At 38.5% G+C, this 26,122-nt stretch overlaps 1 protein-coding gene across 2 annotated transcripts in view; it reads right to left on the bottom strand.

Moving 5' to 3' along the window:
- The window catches only part of LOC129774401 (inactive dipeptidyl peptidase 10), a 502,809-nt gene that overhangs the window by 76,726 nt on the left and 399,961 nt on the right, over window positions 1-26,122 (bottom strand). For both annotated transcript variants that reach the window (XM_055778134.1, XM_055778135.1), the window contains 2 exons: window positions 23,087-23,298; window positions 22,390-22,549 (listed from right to left, as the gene is read on the bottom strand). In XM_055778134.1, coding sequence (XP_055634109.1) covers window positions 22,390-22,549; window positions 23,087-23,298 — 372 coding nt within the window. The remainder of the gene's footprint in view (window positions 1-22,389; window positions 22,550-23,086; window positions 23,299-26,122) is intronic.

The following is a 26,122-nucleotide window of genomic DNA, read 5'->3' as shown; positions in this document are numbered from 1 at the left end:
ACAAAAATGTCCAACTAAATATGTCGCATTACTGGTCCGTCCAATTAGCTAAATGTTGAGATAAGTGTAAATTACTGTACTTTCAATCTAGAAGCAATTTAAAAATTGGTGAAAATCAATAAGCTCAGAACAACTGCCAAATTCACATACTCATCATATCCTGGCAAACAAATTATGAAAAAATCAATTTGTGTTTTATTATTATTTTGGATATTATTTTAGAAAGCATTGAACTATATTTCGTAAACTCTTTTTTGAAAGGTTTAATGGCCCTGATAAGCGCCTTGTTTTATGGAATGGTTCCAATTTAGAAAACTTAGTACTCCAGGTTTTGAAAAAAAAAACCATTTCGAACGCCCTCGATGCCGCCTTGTTCTGGATTTGCCACCAAAGCAGTGTGTATAAAGAACAAACTTTTTTCTTCTGCTACCTGATGCCGTTTTGCGATTGCGTTTGCCACTCGCCACTCGCTGCAACTGCCTGTTGTCTTGATGTCCGCAGAACCGAATGTGTTCTGTTCCGAATGCGGGTTTTCTTATCGTCGCGAGCAGCTTTACCAGCTAACTCGATCACTTCGGCGGCCGAAACTATATAACGCCGGCTAGGTGGACTGGTGCACTGGTACTAACGCGCTCGGCCTAGCTACTCTTGCGGGGAACTCCAGATCAACACGGTTCGAGCGGGATTTTGCCTTTCCCTTCACTTTTCCTCCTTTACCATGTCCGGACATGGCTGCTTGGGTTGGTTTGTTGATGTGTTGTGATGCGAACCGATGTGGTGTACGGTTTGAATGAGAATGATCGTTACGGCAGCGGAGCGAGGATTTTTAAGCTGACTGGCTGGCTCGAGAATTACGCATGTGTGAGACTGCGACCAATGTTTCGTTCATTTTTTTCTTTTTCCTTTCCAATCGTGGTTCATTCTATTTCGCTGCTGCTCTGGTTGCCCGTTTTGGTCGGTTCGATTTGAGGAGCACAAAATGGACCAATCAAAAATGGGCACATAGTGCATTTTGACAATGCTTGATATTTCACAATTATTCAATTATTTATCTCAAGAAAAATGAAATGTTATTCGTTATGATAGATGCGTAGATATATTTCCTATCAATTGATGCAAAAACCTTTGCGATCTATTGAGAAATGCTCGAGTTATAAGCGTTCCAAATCTTGCATTTTTTCCTACTTGTTCAGTGCCTAGATTTCCATTTCACCCCCTATATCTTCCGGTTTGACGTAGTCCTACGTCAAAAAAAATATTTTTACGGCTTGCTCGTTAATGGGTTAAATAATTATCTTAAGTTTCCTTTTTGTTTCCTAGTCGCAGCTTGGAATAACAAGCAGGGTTGCCATAATAAAATCTGTGTTTTTGGTCTCAAAAATCTTTCTGTGTTTTTGCTCAGAAAATCTGTATCGAAATCTGTATCAACCCTTTGCGGTCATTTGTCTGCTTTCAGTCACCACAGCAAAGAAGTATACTAATATTATCATTTATGCAACAATGTATCATTTCACACTTTTTCTAAACGAATTTTCATGTCTTGTGAACTTATTCACGAACCAAAACGGTGCTACTATGTATAATAGATAACGGTACTCGGTATAAACAAAAGTTGTTATCCATGCTTAATGGAAAACTCCATGTATTGCGGCACTATGTAGGGCAAGTGGGGGCATAGCGGCCACTCTAAGGAATATGCCCATTTCTATTTTTTATTGTCGTCAATCTAAATTGTAGACCGATACATTCTTAATACTACTTAAAACTACTTACTTAAAACTAAAAATCTAAAGAGAGCTGGCTGGATAATTTATTCGTTTAATTTAAAAGACGATTTTAACAAGTTACAGAATCAATTTTTTTTATTTATTTATTTCGTCAAACCAGCGTAGACTAAATATGCTGCCCAAATATTACAGTGAAATTTAACGATATCTTATGCTATTCAGATAGTCTTTGAGCATTGATCTTGACATGGTTACATCAATTGTTTCACTGTGTTCGTTACAGAGGCTCATCATACGATTAATAGGACTATATTTGGCATAATTCGTTCTTCGATAATCTATGTAAAAAATGTTAGGGTTTCTCAGGTTCCTAATCGGTGCGTAAAAATTCAGGTTTCCTAATATTTCTTCTGAGTCCAATCGTTGTGATATGATATCAATAATAAATAGAATCATGGCAAAGTTCCGACGTTCTTTTAGGCTTTTAATATTGATTAGCATACAGCGTGCTTCATATGGAGGTAGATGATATGAAGACCAGCCTAGTTTACGAAGTGCAAATAGCAAAAATTGTTTTTGTACAGATTCAATTCTGTCTTCGTGTGAAGTTATGTAGGGGGACCATACAATACTACAGTATTCGAGAATTGATCTGACGTATGTAATATACAATGTTTTTATTGTGTACGGATCGTGGAAATGGTAACTAAAGCGTTTAATGAAGCTCAACATATTATTTGCTCTATGGATGATTGTATTATAATGATCCATGAAGGTTAGTTTCGAATCTAAGATCACACCTAAATCTCTCACTCGTTGACATCTACTGATGAGTTGATTACCCAGTATAACACCATTGTTCAATGGTGTTCTTCTTCTTGTAAAAGTAATCAAAGTGCATTTCCTAACATTGAGCTGTAATAAACTCTTAGTGCACCAATTATAAACTATGTCAACTTCATTTTTGAATGTTTGAGAGTCTTCTTCATTCTTTATTTCCATATACAGTTTCATATCATCTGCTTAGATAAGTGCCTTAACACTGTTAAGAAAAACGCAAACGTCATTAACAAATAAAATGAACAAAAGTGGCCCCAAATGAGAGCCTTGAGGAACTTTCCAGCGTCCACATACCGCTACAATTCCCGTTTTTCTTAGAATATTATAGTTCAACTCATTGTTGTTCAAGATAGTTTACGGCATTTACTATAATCATTGAAAACAGTACATTTTTCATCATTTGAAAAAAAAAGTAAAAAATCGATCTTTTTTTTTGCTTGGAGGTAGTGGTCACCTAGTGGGGGCAATGTGGACACTCGCACATATCAAGCTAAATGTGATAGATTTATGCTTTTTTTCCTCTAATTTTGTTCAAATCATATTCGATATAGTAGGTACATGTATGAAATAAGCTTGGTCTATTCGCCAGGAGTCTCAATTTGATGCATACAAAAACCTTGTCTTCGTAGCCACTTGGTTACGCGTTCGCTTACCAAGCGATCGATCGTGAGTTCAAACTCAGGGCCCTCAATTGACCATCTTTGTGTTGTTATAGAATAACTACGTCCACGCAACCATCATCAGCGATGGAAATCGATCCACGGTGGAACAAAGATCGATTCATCCATACAACTGCTCTGCTCTGCAAGAAACATCGGGCTGCTGTTCTATAAATAACCCAACAATGGTCAATATCAACTGTCTCCGCTGTCCGTCTGCTGAATAATGGAAGAACAGAAAGAATACCCTTACGCCTAAATGGCTACTACTGTGTAATTTACCATAATGTAATGGAACAGAAAACTTAACGCCTAAATGGCTACTACTAACTACTGTGTAATTTACAATTTATAGAAACATAAACATATGTACATGTACACGATTAAAACCCGGCTCTGTTACAGCTAAAATGCTAATGAGCCTAATAAATAAATAAATGAAAAAAAAACCTCGTAAGAAACACAAACGTTCCGCAAAATGAGGCTTGGTTTAGTTGGAGTGGCATATTTTTCCAGGGTCAAAGCCACAAAAGGCACCTCTTCAAGAGCAGAATGTGATGATGTAATTATCTTCAGCAAACAGAACATTGTAAGTCGTTATGCACCTATGACCACTTTGCCCCCAAACATCAAAGTAATTTCTATGCTAATCAATCGCTGAAATTGAACAAAAAATCTATTCACCTCTCCTAGAATATGGGAAAATTCGTCCAAACTGATAATTTGTGCAATATATCAGATTGAATAAACAAAATTTCACGAGAAATTCCTTAGCTACCATGCGCACAAAACTACGGCCGAATGGCTATCGTGAGAGCAATTTCTGCTTTCTTTTATATTTTGACATGTGACAGTACTACTGAAGTGCAGGGTGACTCAAAAGTCACTAAATTCTTCAAACATAAGGTGAGTGCCAATACGATGTCAATAGTCAATAGTCATACTATCAAACGAGCAGGTGACCAATTTGCCCCCACTACCCCTAGATGTAAAGGCATTGTTCTGTATGTTCAAACAAACATTTTTTAAACATGAACATAAAACATTGTTTACTAAAAACTTATCAGAAGAACTCTCACTCAGACTGTTTCGAATGCTATATGAATAAAATTACTGAGTTGGAAAAAATATTGTTGAGATCAAGTCCTAATTAATATTGGATCGTTATATCGAAAAATCTGTAAATCTGTATGAAAACCAAAAAAATCTGTAATCTTTATCTACAGATTCTTGGTTTCAAAAAGTCTGAAAAATCTGTATAAATACAGATTATTCTGTAGATATGGTAACACTGACAACAAGGCTGCATTCTTACACTCAGAAATACAAAAGAGTATCTGGATAAAACTCATATCGCTCAACAGTAAATTTTCAACATTCATTCACAACACTGATGGAAACTAATAATTTCTTAGAAGAATTTACTGGCAGAATTTATTTAGAGATGACTGAACATCAAAGCATCAGTGTTAGTGTTTTGTTCAGAAAAGTAATGAAATCTCCGCTTCAGAAAAATCAGATAGACGGAGTAAAGAACGAGATTGAACAAAAATCATTACAAGCATAGCAGTGGCACCGGCATGGAATCGTTCGAAGTTGAAGACCAATGTTAGGTCGGTTAATTAAATTTTTCGCAATTGCCTGCGATGTTGCAATTCGTTGTATTATTTCTGTATACCACAAAGTAATTGTCGCTGATATAAATGTAGCTTATGATGACATCTACCTATTTCATCTTCCATCGCAATTGTTTTCTGCGATATCATTATTACAGACCACTTCCCAGAATAAAGAAGGATCGATTGTTTCTCTTGCCACCGTCATCATTCAAACCCGTAGAATGAAAAATGTCATGTCAACAATTTTCTCCTATTTGTTCAGTAATTCCATTCCATTCGAACGCAACTTCCCGCATCTAATCCCCGAGGCGCTCGGTTGAATTCTGATGTAATCCACTTATCGTGGGGCGAGCAGTCATACTTTTTTCTCGCAAGCCACGCCACTGTGGTTACGACACTGGTGACAAAAAGCCGGAGGCCCGCATGGGTCGCAAAACGCAGAATTTGAATGAACAAAAAACAAAAACAACAAATGGCCGCGAAAAATGACTCCACAGAACGCAAAACCGCTTTCCACATGTCATCGGACGAACGTGCTTTCCGGCGAAAACCGTTTCAAACATTCGTAGCGTGTGCGGGTGGCCACAAAACGCCTCTCCACAGATTTACGTTCCGGTTTAGGGACATTTTTTCCTGTCCTTGTGCGAATCAGCCGTCGTCACGGCCGGGCCGTATGAGAAATTAGAACCATTATCCAAAAGATCCAACGTCTGGATGGCAAAAAAAACTTGGCCACTCATTAGGTTCCAATCCGAGAGCGCCGCAAAGCTCGATTCGATGGATTTTTGTAGCTATATTAGACTGATAAATGGCTGTTAGTCAATTGACCTAACGTTCTGAGAAGCCGAAAGTCTGATAGAGCGGCATATTTTGTCGAATTTGTGAAGTTTGGTTTGTTTGATTAGGTCTTGTTGCTCAAACAAGCGTTCGCAGGAAGGATTTAACTATTCTTGTTGTTCAATCGTTTATCTGTCGGCAATTATCTTTTGGATGAACCTATAGTTCAAGACACGCAGTTGTCTTTTTTGCAGACTGGTGACCTAAATATTTTAGACAAATCCGCGTACTGTAGGAGTTTCAGTTGTAAAATTTTTTTTACCTGTTTATCACAATTAAAACTAATTTCCAGTTCGTCATTTGTTAACAACATGTGCAATTAGCAGAGCTCTGAAAAACACTTGATGAAATTGTGTAAATAAGTTGCCGAAAAGCGAAGTTCACTTTTCGCTGGGTGACATTGTTTGAAACGGTAAAAAGTTGTACAAACAGCACGTTTTCTCAAGAGAATGAAAACATTCGGTACCTCATTGCGTAATTATAGCAAGGAATGCAGAGAGGTAACTGAGAGTATCATCCAAAAGCGAGTGTCACGGCTGTGGAAGACGCATTTAGTTTGAATAGAAAATAATCCGAGATACGGGAATTATTTGCTTATTCATTGTTCGAATTAATGTTTTCGTCGTATGTTTGAACTAACCTTTCTGAACAGATGCCCTTCCGAAACAAACAAGCTTCTCCCAAGTTCTTCGAGAATCTGTTTTTCCTAGCTCAGATGCTACTGTTATGTTTGCCACAGGAGATATGCGCTATGATTATGCTAGAATCTCCTTATCACTGAATAAGCCAATAATTCGATCAATTGGAAAGCCAAACACAAGCAGAACCACAATTACTTCAGTAAATGCCAGACACACAAACAAACACGTGCGTCTTAGTCCTAATCTACAGTAACCACAGCTGGAGCAAGACTTTGTGTACATCACAAGAAAAGATTTTCTCCCTGAACGCTATCTAAATGTTTGTTCAAGAGCATTCCTCACACTTGGGCTCACCTGAGATCTCAAATCTTTGCCATTCTCGCTTCGTGAACTGTGGTTACGGTTTTATCTGCGGACAAGAAATGGACAATGTTTGAGTTCCCACTCCGAACATTGGCAAACAAACCATTTCAGTTGACTTTTACCTACTGTATAGTTGAACGGCTATCTGTGGTTGGGCAAAACTTCATCAGCTCTCCACAACAAACGCCCCCGACAGAGCAGCAAAACCATCGACGTGGTGAATACAGAACAGAATATTGTTACCTCCCTTCCAATAGGTGTAGGAAGGTGTTTGGATGAGACCGGTTCGTAAACCAGCACAATTCAACGGTCTATTCTCACTCGGTGTGTCTACAATCTGTTATTTCTTCTGTTTGTCCGGTTTTGGTAGATGTGCTTCCCCATCATAGCCCCTCGTGCCCTACAGAACACATCCTTAGCCTTGGGCAGAATCACACCGATCCTTTCAACGTTATCTCCTAAGAAAGACACACTGTGATAATAGAGTGTAACTAGATGCCATTGTCGAATCGAATGTTACATGCTTTCGGGAACGGATAATAATCAACTGAAACTGGTACACTTTCTGTAAAGGTGCAGTATGTTTGCTTTGAATTAATGTTACTGAACCATATTGTTACCAGGTTGTTCGATGACTGAAACGGTTATTTTGTGATCGTAGCTACAAGAATCGACGGAGAACTAAATAAATGGTTTCACAAATTGATATTGCAACGAATTATTTTTGACGTGGGACTACGTCTAACCGGAATATATGGAGGGTAAAATGAAAACCTAAACACAGAACATGCAAAAAAAGATTTCGAATGCTTATAGCTCGAACATTTCGTACTGGATAGGAGAGATGTTTGCATCAATTGATAGGGAATATTTCTACGCATCTATCGCAACTAACAAAATGTTGTTTGGGGGGTTTTTGTTGTGTGCTTTTTGCATTCCATCGTGTATAATCTACAGACATGAATGAGAAAGCGCTGAAGAGAACTTCACACAATTTTGTTTTGTACTAACAAAATGTTGTTTTTCATTAGATAAACAATTGAATAACTGTAAAATATTAGGCGTTATCTAAACGCCCTAACTGCATCGTTTTGATTGGCCCGATTTACGGTTTCCCTAACACAGCCATCAAAACCAAGCAGCCTTGGGGAAATCGGCATTGCAAATACATGAAAGTAGGGGGACTTTTGTTCTTATCGAAAAATGTTCCCTAACACAAGCAGTTCCCTAAAACCAAGCAGCGAAATCGACATTGCAAACACACGAAAGTAGGGGGAGCTTTTGTTCCCATCGAAATGTGTTCCCTAATAGAGATTTCTAAACCAAGGTGCCTGGAGAAATCGGTATTTCAAATTCATGCAAGTCGGGGGTATTTTTGTTCCGACTGGAATGTGTTTCCCTAACACAGACGAATGATTGCTAAGCTAAGGTAGTTCCACGTCAACCTTGCGGTTATATCATAGATATAACCCACCCATTTTTTTTTCAGCAGGATCAATCTTGAAAATGATACCGAATAGTTAGATTCTATCACTTTCTTACCGCAATGAACTTGCCTATAGAGTAATGAGACTGCCATTCTGTACGCTATCGCAGCAACTTCTCAGAGGTTTGATCTTGGTATCCATATTATTACTAGTAAATCGGAAATGCGTACTTTGCCACTCAATCGATAGTAGGGTCCATGTTAGGGATTGCATTACCGTGCCAAAATTTCAATAACCGGTTATTCGGTAATGAAAATTTCATTACCGGTAAAACCGGTAAAATACCGGTAAAAGATAGGGTAAATGATCTTTGTTTGTCCAATTTGGGGTGATTTTACGCAACTAGTAAATGCAAATCGATTTTTCTTCATGAAAATCACACATAATCGATACGAGTTTGGGTTTGTTGAAAAGCCCCAAGTCTCTAGTTGCTAATACTACCATAAGGTGTTGAAATTATTTAAATTTTTATGTTTTTTAACGATTTTCCTTAATGAAGAATTATGATCATGGTTTGACCACCTCTGATCATGGTTTGCCCAAAAAAATGATCATGGTTTGTCCGGTTTTAGAAATCTCCATGTTTGAATGAAAACATTCGAATTCACAATTAGATGTTGCATTTATCATTGCTTGAGTTTACTGTCATCATATTGATTCATTCATAATTTAGGCTTTCTTCAGAATATTGCCTTTTCTTGGGCATTTTAGAAGTGTTCACCTCAACACAATCAACACAGAAAAACCATACTGCTATGCGCGAAGCACACCATAAACAAACATAAACAAACTGCAGCGCGCCAAGCGGTTGCCATAGAAATCATGTGGACAAAACAACATTATTGAATTGGACAACTCATGATCAGAATTGAGTTCATCGAAATGCGTTAATTTAATGGTTTAGCTATGTAAATCCGATACAAATGGTGAGCAAGCATGATGTTTACAATATTTATAAGTGTTGTAATCCAGAAAAGGTCTGAATACGTGCCAAATAATCATCTGGTGATCGATTAAAAGTTAGCTCGAATGAGGGGTGCATTGACACAAATAGAAGGTGTATTTTATAATCCTTTAAAACATGTGATTTCGTAAAAATATACTATCAAACTACTATAAATCATGTAAAAGGCAATTTCAGTTATATGTTTCGAAACATTCGAAGGCCTTATTTGACACAGGAGCGCTGAATTAGAGCATTCAAAAAAGTGGGCAAACCATGATCATATTTTCGACTGGACAAACCAAGATCATTCACCCTACTCTAAAATAAAACCATTTTCTTAAAGTAACGGCTTTTATTGATAATCATTAGTTTACAAAAAGATGGTTAACACGTGGAGTGTACGGTTTTATAGCGATTTACCTTTTTAAACGTATTAGGACCATCGTTTCTTATCGTAGTGGAAGGTATTTCCGTTCGAAAGAGAAAGCTTATGAGCTCATATGCTTATATTATTTACCTTTATTATCATATGTTGTATTGTCAGTCACCGGTGTCTGACGTGGCAGTCAACGTGTTTAAGTAATACTTAAGGACACAGAGAATGTTAATGTTTTGTCGTTATCTAATCTAGATCGGATCTCATTAACAAAGTTTCCAGAAGAGGAAAACGCCCGTTCAGAGTCCAATTATGTTGGGCATACAGTACGAAGAGCATCGAATAACATTGTCATGTATTTGTCTCTGATGCCCTCTGTACGAAAATTATTGTCCGAGGTTTTTCATCAATTCGTTTATAGACGTTTGATTGTTACAATCGTCGTTCAAGTTCTTTCTTGATGCTGAACTATTCTGCAGGTTCTGCATCGTCCAGTTTTTTCTTCCTGGTGTCCAGATACTGAATCCATATCATCATCGTCAAATTTGATCAAGTCAGGATCAATTTCAAATGCCTGCTTGATCAATGCATTCCGAGACTTTTGATTGAAGACGTTTAAGTCATCATTATTTGTGTTACGACCACGAGCAAAATGATTATTCATATACGGGAACAAATTTGCATATACGTAACGTCCTTTTGCAATCCTTCCAATCAGGGCTTCAAGCAGCTGCTTCGAAATTTCTGATGATTGCTCCGATAGCTGTTCTAGCATAAATTGCAATCTGACTTCAGTTTCATAAAGGGTGCATTCCTTCGAGGGCATCAACCAATTCCTTCATCGCTGAAACATATCTTGTGTTTTGTTTTCAGATCGAGTGGCGATTTTTGAGCTGAAGTTCGGAGGTCGTAGAATCGGCGGAACACTGCCAGTTGGGATTTTTCGATCTTATTTTGATTCTCGACTCATATTTCAAAGCGGCATAAAGGCAAATTTTATTTATGGTGTAAAAATGAAAAAATACCGAAATTACCGGTTAATGATTGTAAAATTACCGGTAATGCGGTGAAGAAGAATGGCCTGGTATTACCGGTTAAACCGGTAACGGTAAAACCGGTTAACAATCTGTCACGGGCGAAAGGCCCAAACCAGGGCCGGTAGGAGGCATTTTCAAGTGATGCCCATATGGCTCACTTGTGAAGGTTCATGACCTCAAAATAAGAATATGTAAAAATTGAATTTCCCTCCCGTGCTGTATACAGCGGAGGTTTATGACCTCAAAGAACACTTATTGGCATGCTTATTTTTAGGCAGTAAACGTCTTCCACTCGAAGATAAGGTTCTTAAGCGAAGAAATATAGAAAGGCCAAAGTAGAAAAAGATTTATGATCCAGAAGGAAAGCATAACTGCGCAGGAAATCGCTGCCGCGCAGCATAGATGTATGTTTGAATATTTAACGGCCGCTTATCGATCACAGACGGGAGGTCTAGTAATAAAAATAACAAAAATGGAGTTGTTCTTTCCTGTTTATGTATTGCGGTAGGAAACCGCCAACCGGCTATAATCAACGCGATGTTGGTTGTCGATAGTATAGAGAAGATGCTTTAGGAGGTAGATTTCATAGGTTAAGTAGCGTATATATAAGCCAGAAAATTACTGAATAAAGCATTTGCATTCGGTGTGTCCCGTTGGTTCGCCTCGTTAATTCCGTTTTTCCCTTAGGGATCTTGCACACCACAAGAGTTCGAGCGAGATACGTACGAATCAGTAGCCCTCAAGTCTACATCGACGTGTCCGTCTTGATCTCGTTCTCCCCCCTCGGTCTCGCAAGATTTCCTTCGTCCCCCCCTTCGCCCCTCGATAAATTTAGACACCACACAATCCCTAATCCATGCCCTTGTGTGTGGTTACAACAATGGAGTCGCATTAGTATTTATAATCATAACTTGCATTATGAAAATGGAGTCGCATTATCTATCCTATTCTATCTATCAGCAACATCAACAAAAAACGACTTCAGTGCGAGGGATCATGTCATGGAGTTCTGGATGCGTGTTTTTTGGTCGGACGAGTCCAAGTTCGCACTGTTCAACAAGAGAAGGCGACTCTGAGTGTGGCGGAAGAACGATGAGAGGACTCCAGGACCGGCATCTACGACAGACTTTGAAGTACGATGGTGTGGTGCTGTTTCTCGTGGGTTGAGGTGAAAAACTTAGCGCAGGTCAACGGTATTATGACTGCCTTACATCGACATTTTGTACGAGTGCTTTGTAGAACTCATACTGGAAATTGGACTACACCTTCCAGCAAGATAAGATACCGAAGCATACTGTGAAGAAAACAGCAGCATTTTTCCGATCGGCCCGTATCAAACGAATGGTGTGGCCACCTCAAAGCCCCGACTTGAATCCTATTGAGAATTTATGGCCGATTTTGGATGACAAGGTGGACAAAACAGACGTTACGAACAAGCAAAACTATTCTGTTGCGTTGATGAAGGTTCGGGACGAGCTGGCCTCCCAACACTTCCGGAACCTCGTGGAGAGTATGTCAAAACATTGTCAATTGGTTCTCGACGCCAAAAGGGTCATATTGGCTGTTAATTATTCGTTATGATTTGTTTTTATTATATTTTTAAATAAACCCAGAGTGGATTTTCATGCCCTGAAAGTAAACCCATCTAGGAATATATGTCATGTTTTGTTTTTCTAAAAAATTAATCAACGATACTGAAATGGCAAAATGGTCTACTAATTACCTACTTTAACGTAGGAATACCGAAAAGTTTGAAAAAACTTTCAATATTGGAACACTTTGATTTCAAATGGGATGGTTTTTTCAGTGTATCATCAATGTGAGTATTTTGTTTCGCCGAGTTGTTGAAAGTAGGTGAAGTGCGGGTAATACCGACAACGAGGGTAAAATGGACGTGCGGTTGTTTTGAATAGTAACATTTGGACATTTAGTGAACAGGAAAAGGTGAACAAAAACAAAAAATCAGAATTGATTTCACACGGGGAACTAATTTTTGCGGCATCAATATTCAAACTGTAATTTACTGTCTAGAAGTGGAAATCGAGTCGGAAAATGTAGAACTCACTTGGCAGGTGTCCAGGTGTCAGAGATATGGGATAAACATTTTCTGTGGTATGATAAATTTTTATTATTATTTATTAATTTCAACTGACATCAAATTGTCTCAATGAACCTTCTTAAATCTAATACAAATACATACATTGCGATTGTTAACGTCTTCTAAAATATTCCTAAAATCTACTTCGAAGCGCTGTGCTTGCGAGGTTAAAATCAAAGAGGTGAAAAATCTTATTAAAAGTAGCAGAGATTAATTCCAACGGATCATGCTGACCATACACACTGTTCCGGAAATCGAGCCTTAGGAAACCACGGTGACGTAGGGTGCGCTCTGAAGCATACATTTTTTTCCTTCTTTATGAATCTCTTAATCTTATTCATCTCTGTGGAGCACACATATTGAGGTTAGCTAACAAGGAAGGAGAATCAATCTCACTCCTCAGCAGTTCCGCAACAAACATATTCCATTTTACGAGGTTTTTTCACGAGGTTTTTTACGAGGTTTTTTTCGGTTTTTCACGCGGATTTTTCAATTAACGCGGTTTTTTTTACGCGGATTTTTCAATTAACGCGGGTTTTTTTTAAAGTGGTTTTTACGTATCCTCGCGTAAAAAAACCTGGGTGTAAACTTTTTGTGCAACATTTGACGGATTAATTCGAAAAACAGTAAGGTGCACCGGGGCAAATTGGAATACGGAGTGAATTAAAACAGAAGTCATAACTTTTACTAGGAATTATGGATTGACATGATAAAAATATATACTAGAGGAGGTGGGTGAATACGGACATGTTAAGAAGAACTTCAATTATATTTTTGGAAATTCATGTTTCCTAAAGCTTTGATGTAGTTTCTTGCAATTCAATATACTGTTCTTCAACCAAATTATAACATATAAAAACATATAGTGGGGGAATTATGGACAGTTTAGTAATATACGAAGCGTAGAGGTTTATCGCTCGTGAGAGGAATGATAAAATAAACGGACAGACCCTCAACTATTATGTTTTTGGTTCCAGAAAGCTTCTAAACAGTCCACCATTGGCGATTTGATTTCCGTTTATAGACGCAGGGCATTCCTTAGGAATAGATTAAACAAACGTTTCTTAGTCCATCTCACTCTCACTGGCATCTGTCCGTTTCGCCACACCAGTACAATTAATTCAATAATTTGAATTTTCCACTAACAAATGAATTTACTTTTCCGCACATACGTAATATCGCTTCTCTGTTAACTTACAAACTTAAATATATAACGGGTGTTAAATGAAAAATGAGAATTTTTTTAATCACATATAAAAAAAAATATTTTTTTTCATTGATTTCAGTATTTTTATTAATAACATAATGTATTTTCTTCAAAAAAATGTCAGTGAATGTTTGAGTAAGGGCCGTGGTCGTTGTACGTTGAATGTTGTACGGCACTTACGTCCATTTTCCGGATACAATTCCGGATTCTTGTAGTCAGTTGCTTCGTGTCCTTGGCCCTCCAATTGTTTTTATACACTAGGGCACTGAGTGAGCCAAAGAAATCCTCTATTGGGCGGCACTGGGGCAAGTTTGTTGGGTTACGATCTTTCGGCACGAACGGTATCTTTTTCTCCTCAAGATACGCCAGCGTCTTCTTGGCGTAATGGGAAGACGCCTTGTCCGGCCAGAAGACGTACTTCCCATCCGCGTGATGCTCGTTCAGGAACGACAGCAGGATTTTATCGAGGCACTCTTCTCGATAGATTTGTTGGTTGATTGCCAGACCGCTCGGCTTAAACCAAGGCTTTGAAATGCCCCGGTCGGAAATGGCGATGTACAACATAACCTTTTTTTCAAACTTGTGCTTGAACTTGTATTTCACTTCAGGCGGTGTGGATGACTTGTCGCTGGAGTAGTAATTATCATTTCCTGGAATATGCGTTTTGGACAGCGGAAAATAGCTTTCGTCGTCCAGAACGAAAGACGTCCCGCGGTATTTTTTGGTCATCCACCGACACTGTGGTTTAACCGTCTCAATCTGCTGCTCCGTGTACTCCGGCGACCTGCAGACGATTCCTTCCATCTTGAGGGTCCGATGGATCAATACGTGGGAGCAGCTATATTTCCGACCGGCGTCACGCAGGCTTCTTTAACGATGTCTTCCTCTGCTTCGTCATTATCGTCCTTCCGCTCTACGTTCAGGGAACCCAGGATACGATAGACCGTACTGACAGGTACATTTTCTTCCTTAAAATGTGCCACCGTGAACATTTTTCCTTGCTGGAAATGCGTTTCGTAGAACCGTACATTGCGTTCGCGGAGCACGTGCTGTTTCGACGCCATCTTTGCTTTGACTAAATTCAAACTAGCAAAACCAAACACGCCTACTGTTTCTAGGGAGCCCAAAGAGCAATTTTCTTGGAGAAACAAAATTTTACGCTCTTTATTTGAGTTACTGAAAGGTATTGAAAAAATTCTAATTTTTTTTAACACCCGTTATACGCCACTAAAATTGCATCCACCTGTGGAATCATGTATGATTTTCGGTTTTTGTTTTCCTTTTTCTCTTCTCACTGTCCGTATTACCCGTACTTCTCCTACATGGGCTGAAAAGTCCTAGAATTTTTAACAAAAACAATCGTTTTTTTGGCAAAGCTGTATTTATTCCTCAACATAGTTTCATTTGAGGGCAATACACTTGGTATAGCGTTTCGAACATTTCGATTCCTTTTCTGTAGTACGACAAGTCTAAATCTTCGAGATATGCCTCAGTGCCACTTCGCAGACTGCCTATTGGACTCAGGAGTGTGGTAATGGATCCATGTTTCATCCATTGACATCCATTGACACAAAACGTCGAAAGAAGTCCACTCGATTACGCTTCAACAACGTCAAACCGGCTGTTAAATCATTAACGCGCCGCTGTTATTGAACGACGGTCAGCAAACGCGCCAAACGTGGATAGCTATGGTCAAAATGTCGTACAAAATGTATCCCACTCGTTCTTTTGAAATGCCAACGGTCTCAGCTAACCTGCGTAACTTCACTTCACGACCGTTCAAAACGAGTCGATGCACTTGTTTTGCGATTTCTGGATTCGTAGCCTCTTTTGGCCTTCCAGAGCGAGTTGCATCTGCGGTGCTTGCACGGCCCATTTTAAATTCACTAAACCACCGATGTACTGGAGCAGAAGGGGAATAACATTTCGTCAATCACTGTATTGCATGTTCAGGAGTTTTCTCCATTCAAAAAAACCATGTTTGATCAAAATACGATTTTCCTTTTTTTCCATTTTCTATGCAAATGGCCAGATAGTGACACTTAAACAACTGTAGTTTGAGAACAAATAAACGAAATGTCATGAAATTTCACACATATGCTAGTGATAGATGAACGAAATAAATCTTGTTCATTTTTTACTGGCGCCATCTGTTGAAAAATCCCGGGACATTATCTTTCAACCCAGCTTATGACAGCCATTATCAGAATAATGGAATGCCTTGACGCAATCCTCGCTTTTGTTTACTTTTTCTTGTTCGTGAAATCAAAACAAATACTTTTGCGCGCTGCCTCAATCGGCCCGAAAACACTGAATTTTTCAAAAAAATATCATAGTGGTTTTGAAAGCTAAACTGAAAAATCTGTTTTCCGTATAGCTCTGATCATTTGAACTCACCCCATGTTTTTTCAACCCTGGGGTAAGTTAACCCACTCTACGTGACAAGTTGAAACAATGCATATGAAAACTAAACATTTTAAAAACTGATGTTTTTCGAAACATCCAGTGTGACTTCCTATTATTCATCGGAAGTCATCTGTAATAGCTTGTATTTGTTGCAAACAGATTTCAAGTTAGTGATTTAGTGATTTTTTAAGATAACTTTGAAGCTCAACTTCGAATATATCGTTTCAACTTGCTCCGGTGTGCCTTATATTAAACTGCGAAAGCCTCCTAAATTTTGGGAAACTTGAGTTTTCACAGATACAAGCAGAATTTACATAACCTGTCCGTAAGACTACGAAATTATTGCTGGCGAGAACAAACGTTATTGTAATTTACCGAATAAAACTTTTGATTTTAAATATTTGGTAGCACTGATATCGACCGATGAATGAATGCTGAGTGAGGAGCGCACGATGCACAAGCCAATAAATGAGCAGATTGTCAAATAAATTCTTAGCTTTAACATGTTGAATGCTCACTGTATATAGCGACATTGAAACCCTGAGCGTTTGGAATATCCAAATAGGTTTTCCGTATTTCTTAACAAAATTAGATCTTCAACCCTTCTAAAAATACCAAAGAAACAATCCCCGAATTATATTATGCAGGACCTTCGCAGAATGGTAATAGAAAATTCGAACCAAATCGGTTGTGTGGAAAAGGCGGTGGCGACAATAACCTCTGCGGAACAAACTTTTACCTTCAGTTTTCCACCATAGAACACAGCTTCCACTGCAGGAAATTACCTTCTTAGCACCCGCACTGCACAACATTCAACCCGGAAACAATGTTAAAATTTACGAAAATCTCATGACCTATCGGAAAACGTCAATAATAAGTCGATCACGATTCATCAGTCGTCCTACTAGCAACAAGGGCAGCAGCGGCAACGAGGCTTAACAAATGGGCTTTTGCAATGCCAGAAGTTTAGTTAAGTTCTACAAATTGGTCTTTTTGCTATGCTATGTTTTCCTTTTAGACCATATGCAGATAGACAGAGAGGATAGCCAGAAATTGGACCAAAAGTTGTCATATTTTGCAATATATTTGTATGTATTACCAACAAATAAGACAACAAACCATATTTTCAAATTGTTTAATTCATTCTCTAACTTTGTTACTATCAGTCCCCCAAGGAGGACTATTCTATTCGTCAACGGCCCAAATAAGAATCATTGGGTATTTTGACAAATGATGTCTTTATCAAATGTCTACATATATTGTGGATAAATATATTTACATTTTATTACACTAAATCTACCGTCTGCTTAACACTTTGCCGTCCGCACGTCTCGTAAAAAAATATTCACTTGGCGCCGGCAGCGCTAATTTGGATTACTTGGCTTGTCGCCAACCGTTCTGGACATTATCGGGAAATCATAAATTGTTAAGTTTTACTAATCTCATCATTAGTTCTCATAAGTTCTAAACCTTCCCATACTTTCATGAAACTTCGAAGATACATACATACGTAAATAAATTCAAAATTTCTATTTTACGCACGACACCACTGTGTTGTCGCCGAACCGCATAATGTTAATATACTTTCCAATTGGAGAGCGTCGGAATTGTAACAACAATTACAATGTTAGGAAATAACTATTAGGAAAAGTCACCGATGGTTATCAGGGACCGATTCGAGCCAAACGTAAAGTTCACTGTTTAGACAAATTTCATTTGATATTTAGTATAATAACAAACCCTAATGGCGATCCACGCGGAGAAAGCTCAAAAGGTATGTGAAAACTTTATATTGTAGCGACTGAGGTGAATAATTTGTTAGTTTACAGATAACGCACACACGAATCAGAATACCATAGCAAAAAGCAGTGAATTAAAGTATGAATTGTTGCAACTTGTTGCCTTTTGAACCAGATTTGCTCTGACTTTCGCCTTCTGTTAATTTTTGAAAAAATCATGTGTGGGAAATTTCGATTTTCAAATAACGCATTCGTAGGAACTGCAGTCTTCTGGATTCTCTCTTCGTTATTCAACATAATTTGTATCCCTAACTCCGAAATCATGCTTTAACATCTGGTAGCTAAGCTATTCCATTTCATATTTTTTTACAATTAGGAAGGCAACCAATCCAACAACAACTAACAAATAACTAACATTCAACTAGAACTTCGATTTCTGCTTAAACCTGAAATCATTATTTAGCATAGTTAGGATGTTTTGACTTAGATCAATTATGCATCGTTCATTACGAACGAAATCTCACCATTCTAACGTCATTGAGTTTAACCCAATCGCATTAATACAACTCAATTAATACATAATGAACTTCATTGAACTAAAACAATACTGCTAAAATGGCAGCCATGGTACACCGCAGGTCTATTTAAATTTGCACATGCAATACTGGTAAGGTTGCATCATTTGGCGCTGGCATTGTTAACGCCGCACTCGTTGGTTAGTTTTAAATGGAACACTCATGACCACAATTTGTAGGCTAACCGTTTCAGCCTTCGTGATGTCAGCGCTTTCGAGATTGTACATTTTTCCTGTGGTAATATACATTAACATTTATGGTGAAGAAATACGATCCATATATATGTGAATTATGATTATTTTTTCACTCACGTACACGGTAGGTTGGGAAAAAATAATGCTATTACATTTTCCGGTATACAGTAGTGATCGACATTATTATATAATGTTAATCTAATACCTCCAGATATGTGCCGGTTGGAAAAGTGTTTTCTCGCTGAAAATAAAAATTCATAAATCCTTTGCCGTTTTTTTACTTGGTTCATTCTGTCAGTGTTTGGATTTCGATCAAAATCGAATGATACACAATGTGTCATGCAAATAATCTATCACGAACATATAACCAAATATTAGTGGATCATTCAGATACTTGTATGAATGACAGTAATCACTTGTGTTACACTAAATGATCAAACCAAGAGAGGAGCGAAGACTGTTGTTTGCATATTCGAGCTGTACCAAACATCGCACACCATTTTGGAAGCCTGCATACAAGTTTGAACCAAATATATCGTCCCGTTCTATTTTAGCGAAACCCACTGCACAGACAAGTGCAAAGCAATAAATGATACAAGAAAAATTACGTCATCATTCGGTCATTCGGAGAGCAACGAATGGGAATGAGATAAAACGAGAGAGTTTTTGTTTCTCACTGGTGCGGTGTTGCTAGTAAAACTATGCGGTCTATATAAAAATATATATTTCAAGGGATAGTAGCGTTAAAGATGGAAAATATAATATGACTACCCTTCCCTTAGCCTCTATCTACCTATATAATCATATAGTTTGCACTCTCTGAGATTTAAAAATCAGGATCTGCTACATTAGCTGAATATGAATCATTCGCTTTGCGTAGTCCGTACGATCCTGATGTTTCATGATGCATGGAGAGGTTCGATATGTATATGTTAGAGGCAACGAAGAAAATAAACTTTCTGCACCGAAAGCGTATATGCTGGTTCTGCTTGCGTGTCGGTGTATCATGAAGTGCGAACCGATGCAGAGTTGTCTAGTTCTCTTTTGTGTCGTGATTTGCAGCACGTAACAACAAAAGAATGCCGCTGGGGAAAATGATTTCTGTATGATCATATTTGAACAAAACGAAAGCGATTTTTTCAGTGAATGGATTATTTGGCAAATACTGCATTCTGTTGTGATTCACAGGGTATGAACAATGGAAACATGTAACAAAGAGAAAAGTTGATACATTTTGTAGTTATTTTTCGATACAATTGAAAATGTAAGCCAGGCAGCTGAAACTATGAATAGTGTTTATGATTCCGATATTTTAATAGTCTATCTTTTTTTTTCGGGTTCGTTGACTCTATTCCTGTGATTCCTGTAATAACAAAGATGCATTATGTTCTGTTCAGCCAATCGTCGAGAGCGTCCATTCCAGTGTGCTTGCATGACTGCTTCCAGGAGCTAAACATTGCACGAAAAATCGTTTGGAACCATTTGAATAAAGCTGAACATGAAAATAAGTTCGATGTATGGATGTCACATGAGTTAAGCGGAAACGGCCGTTGTCGAAACGTTGTGAAACGGCGATGAAATCAGTGTTGACAGTTAAAACTGTGTTGGTATGGAGTTAACTACTATGAGCCCTATGATAAAAATCGTAATTCGGACTGAACTGTACACAATTGTTACATTTAAAGAAAGTAACCGCCCAGAAGCGTTCAGTTTTGACCTCTAGAAGGAGAATTGTGTTTTTTTTTCAGGAAAATGGTATAAGGTTCTCGAGCAAAACGGTTCATATTTGACTTGAATCTGATTATTCAAACTATGCTTAATAAAATATTGAAGTTCATGTAAAAATAATGGATTTCTTGTTCCCAAAACTAATATTTCAACATGGAAAATAAAGCCCATGTGACTGCACCTATACGTGAATTTGAATCTTAAATTCTCATAGTGCGTACGTTTCTAAACATAAGCACTGAAGTCAATCTAAATCGACAATATTTATAATAACACTATAATTGGCAAATCCGCACTTTGTCGGGGAGGGAAGATTTTAGATTGGATGTTTTAATCCCACGCATACGGCATCATACGAGTTGCCGGTAATAATCTATTCTGCCATATGTCCTGCAGCGTTATTCATCGTTATGTAAATATTTACCAGCGACAATTTCATCCCGGAATTGGCCAGTGAAAGTTTAATGGCTAATTAGTGAGCATCACCATCCATCAGTGTGCAAGTGCACATGGATCGTGGAGCGAAATTTAGGTGGATTAATGTATAAATGCAAATATAAACAATCGACTAATTTTCGGGCTTCTGGGCAGCAGCTTATGGAATGACAATAACCGATGACAGTGAGTTCTGAGTCTGAAGGGTAGTTTTTTAAGCAGTAACATTTATTTAAACAAAATGGAACAAAATTTTTGGAACAAAATAGACAGAATTGGCCTCCAGGACACTTTTAGAATAGTGGCATGATGCCAAATCTGACCAAAATAGCGGAGCTTCGTCGTGCTGCTGCAAGAACGGCAAAAGGCGCTTCTCGAGGCACTTAGATTTGTAGATCTCGCCATTTACTGTGCCCTTTGTCACGAAAGGCTCACTCCTCAGTCCGCAAGAGTAGATGGCCTGCCAAACGAGATATTTGGAGGCGAACTTCGACATTTTCTTCTTCTTAAATTTGTCGTCCACATCGAATTGTTCTTGCCGGTGAAAAACTCCAACCCTGGAATTTGCGTTGTCCATCACACAGCAGCCATATTTTGTCAGCATCTTCTCGTAGAGCTTCCGTGCCCGAGTTTTACCCGTCGATTGTTGTCGCTCATCGCGGTTTGGGAGGTTCTGTACCTTGTAGGTATGTAGTCCAGCTCTCTTCTTTGCATTCTGGACGTAGTTCTGCGACATGCCGATCTTTTTAGCCAAATCACGGCTTGAGACGTTGGGATTTGCTTTAATCATCTGCTTCACCTTTCCCTCCGTCTTTTTGTTCTCCGGTCCCGTTTTTCTTCCAGCTCCTTTGCCGTGGTCCAACGTCAACCGTTCCTGGAACCGCTTCACACTCTGGAGACGGTTGAATGGTGAATGTTCAACATTTTTCCCAACTGCCGGTGCGACAGGTCAGGAAATTCCAGGTGTTTGGAAAGAATTTGTTCTCTCGACTCGCGTTGGTTCACCTCCATTTTCGTTGAATCGAAAAACACGACTTCGAGTTTGACAGCATGTAGACAATACACATCAATGAGAAAGTGTGCAAAATTTGGTTGATTTTTACCCAATGGTAAAAAAGTTATGTCCTGTTGAATGTGTCGCAATAACTTCGTGTTCGCCCTTTATATTGACATCAATTGAAACTATGCACGATTTCATTCTAGTTCTTGTCCATTGTCTCCTTAAAAACTTCTACAATATAATAAAGTGAGTGTAAAGATTGAACCCTCGTAAGTCACTACAAGGCGAAAGTATCTTGTCCGTGTTTAATCATGCCTGGAAAAGTTCGTCCTGCCTTTTTTCGTTTATTTTTTTATCGTCTCCAATAAAAGAAAATATACTCAGGTGAAAGTTTATCCCCCCAGTTTAATCTTCTCACCCTAAAACACACACACTCGTACTCTCACCCACAAGTAGGTTGGTTTGCGCTACTCACCTCAACGAGCGAATCTCCGGATACAGGGTGATGTCTCCTTCGGCCATTCCGTACCAGGAGAACTGTTGTTCCTGCACTAGCGAATCGTTAAAAGTAGTGTACAGCATCAAGTGGCCATCGTTGGACAGCCATATCGCCTTGTTGCTCTGCAGGATTTCCTCTGTGGATTTTGCTCGAATGTGTGTAGGCGTGTGTGAGCGGGGGTGGGTCACATGAACAATTGATCGCCGTGTGTATGTTTTCCATGAGGTAGACGAATCATGTTTGGGTGCGTCGAATGTTTGCGAAAAGCGTGGAAGTACGAATTAATTAAAAAGTAATTAAAATGTGCACGAGAGCGTTTGTGCTGCTGGTTTGGTTTTATATTTTATAGATGGGATGGGGTTATGAAAATGGACTTTTATTTATTGCCCATCTCTGGTATGTTTACAAACGCTACAAAGCAATATTTTCCTTAAAAATACAACCATTCAGTGGAAGAGATGCCAGATTCACGTCAACACCTTAAATCTACGGATTCGTTTGATTTTTATGAGAACGTAGGGAAAATTCACGGAATTTAGTACGAATGCTACGTGAATTCTGGTACATATCTCTGTTCAGCGGTGAATTGTGAACAATATTACTCTAGTTACAATTTCCGTTACGGCGACGGTCGCTGCTACGTTCAGCTCAATGTGTGCTTGCTTTTAATTACCTTCATAAAGCCAATCTGGGACGCCATTGTAGATGACGCCCGGAATGGCGGTTTTTGTGAGGCGATAGGACTGTGTGGCTCGCGCCGTAGGCTTATAGTAGATGTCGTACGTGTAAACCAGCACTATCGACTGACCCTTCGGGGTGAACTCGGCATGCAGCAGGAATGGCCACTCGTCGTCCTCTGCTTTCGTCGTAAGCTGGATCGTTTCGCTGAAATGAGAGAAGGAAGGAGGAAATCGAATTAGTGCGAAAGTTTTTACGGAAGTGAGTAAAGGCATGATCGGATGGCGGCGGTTTGAAATTGCCCGCTGGGCTGGAATTGAATCTGTAGCTAGCATAATTGTACGTAGAAACATTCCTCTTACTCAAATTGCATAGATATTCTAATAGAGACTATGCCTTTGTCATGAGGTATTTTTCATTTTCATCATTTTAATTATTTTTCGAAAGGCTGCAATCTGTGAATTAAAAACATGAAATAATAATAATAATTAAATACATAATTTTGAAGCTACCCTCATTTATAGTTTTTCTTCCGTTATTTTTCCTAGGTACACGCAAATATCATAATTTGCTTCTGTTTAAAACCTCTAAAATAATAATAAACTGAATTTTGAAATTTCGTAATTTTAACAAAGAGTGGTAAAGTGCTGAACATCAAACTGGACCTTCGAGCTGGATTACGACATTCATACAAGAAAGTGTCCTAGAAACGTTTAGTGGAAAATGTTCAAAATCTCGCGGTATACATCGCAACAAAGCGGCTGATAGCTCGCGGTAAATAGTGTCTCAGTGACTTGTTTCGGGCACGTGGGCACGGTGCACGTGTGGTTTTTTTATACGTGGTTTTATTCTACGCGGACTTCGGAATTTACGCGTTTTTTTTCACGCGGATTTCAAAATTTGCGCGGTTTTTTCACGCGACAAGTATCAACCGTGTAAAAATTGATAATACTAATTGATGTGACTTTTCACGAAATAAATTTGTATTGTATCACTGATTTGTAGCTAAGAAATAAAAGCAGATACAGATATCATGATTGTGGCATTAAAAAAAAATCAGTTAATCAATTTTTAGAATATGGGTTGCATTTTGAACTAATAATTCACTGTTTGCTATATTTTTACTCGGATTTTATTTTTACCGATTTTTCATGGGTTTACCTTCACACGAAACTACCCATGTAGCATCAATCATAGTAACCCATGAATCAGTAGAAAAAAATTTTACAGCTCAGTCGAACTCTAACCGTGATGGTGAAAACAGTGAAGCTACTCCGTTCAGAAGTGTGCGTCTTCAAAGAATGATACCCGAAAACGAAGCGAATGGTAAGCGAAAACTTCTTCAGCTAAACGGTCTTAATGTTAGAGTTGTGCATGAAGAATTTTGTTCACCGTTTAAAACACGTCATCGAAAAAAGGGGTGGTCACATCGAAAATGTCCTAAAATGAGCTTCATTTTGTTTTTTTTTTTCAATAAAAATCGGTTCACTTTTGTAGAAGTTATTAAAATTTGTTGTTTGTTGTACCACCGGCTTGCGTATGTATCTGCAATGCCGGTTTCTTTAGGCTCCTTGGTTTAGAAGTTCGTGTTAGAGAAACACATTTCCGTCTGCATATATGCATATGGGAACAGAAGTTTCCCAAGGCTCTCCCAGGGTTTGAAATCCGTGCTAGGGAAACGCATTCCTGTTTGCATACATGCATGTGGGAATAAAAGTTGGTCATTTTGGTTGGTACAATTCGAGGGGCACAAATCAAAACGTGGAATTTAGGACTTTTAACATATTGACTGCCATTGTGAAATTTCCATAGGTTTTCCAAGGCTTCTGGGTTCACCGGTGAACTCATGGCAGTCAATGTGTTAAAGGGTGTCCCACATCACGCTGTAGAAAATTAACAATTGGGTATTTTCTCTTTAAAAATTGGGTAGAAGTTGTTTAGAGTGTATCTTTACACTGTATTTTCATCGCTGACAGTTTTTAGAAAATTGGAAAATGGCATCACCCGAGAAGCAATGCCGCGATTTGATATTGCGCAAGCACATGGAAAATCCTACATTCTCTCATCGGGACATCGGAAAACAACTCGGAATCGTGCAGTCAACTGTGAGTCGTGTGAATAAACGTTACTACGAAACTTTGAGCATCGAACGGAAGGGGAAATGCGTTAGAATTCAAGGTTTGCTCTAAATGTAGAACATCTACGAGGACTGTTCAAAAAGTATCCCGATTTTCGAATTTACGCGGGTTACGTATATTCGATTCTAGATTTTTTTGTGGAATTATGTTGGTACTCATGTCTCTCACTTATGCTGACAAGTACGGCTATTTTGAATGTTCAGTTAATTTTTGACAACAGCTTTTCTTACACATGTTTTGGTTCATCTTCGATGTTTGCCTATTGCAAAAGTGGATCGAAGAATCTGTATCAAATTTTGTGCGAAAACCAAAGTTAAGTGCGTGAACACATTCCGAATGTTGATTGTGATATCTGGTGAATCTACCTTGGAGCGAAACAACGTTGATTGTAGTTCGAAAAAATGTTCTCGGAGGGTCGGAAAGATATAAACGACCCAAAGTGTGCCGGAAGCCCGAGCACGTCAACAATTGAAATCGAATATAAGTAATCCGTGGGTATACAAAAATCGAGATACAGGGTGGGCCATTTAAAGTGGAAGCATCTGGCAACCCCATAACTTTTGACAGAGATGTCAGATTAACAAATGTCATACCGCGTTGGAAGCGTCATTTCAGTACAATTTTATCCATGGAACAATACACACCTAAACAACGCGCTGAAATTGTTGTTGAATTTTGAAACATTCAAAATAACTTCTCAATTATGTTAACTAAACGTGGGTGGAAAAATAAAAATAAAGTTAAAACATCGCCTGGAGACAACACTATACGTCGATTATATGCCAAATTTATATCGTCTGGTAGTGTTGGTAATGCCAGTCATCTGTCCAGACAACGACCAAGACGTTTCGACGAGAATATTGATGCCGTTCGAGCCAGTGTTGCAGAGACTT

Source organism: Toxorhynchites rutilus, chromosome 3 (genome assembly GCF_029784135.1).
Source record: "Toxorhynchites rutilus septentrionalis strain SRP chromosome 3, ASM2978413v1, whole genome shotgun sequence".
In the NCBI taxonomy this organism is placed as follows: domain Eukaryota; kingdom Metazoa; phylum Arthropoda; class Insecta; order Diptera; family Culicidae; genus Toxorhynchites; species Toxorhynchites rutilus.
The sequence above is the reverse complement of the archived record's forward strand: the minus strand, read 5'-3'. Positions and strand labels throughout refer to the sequence as shown.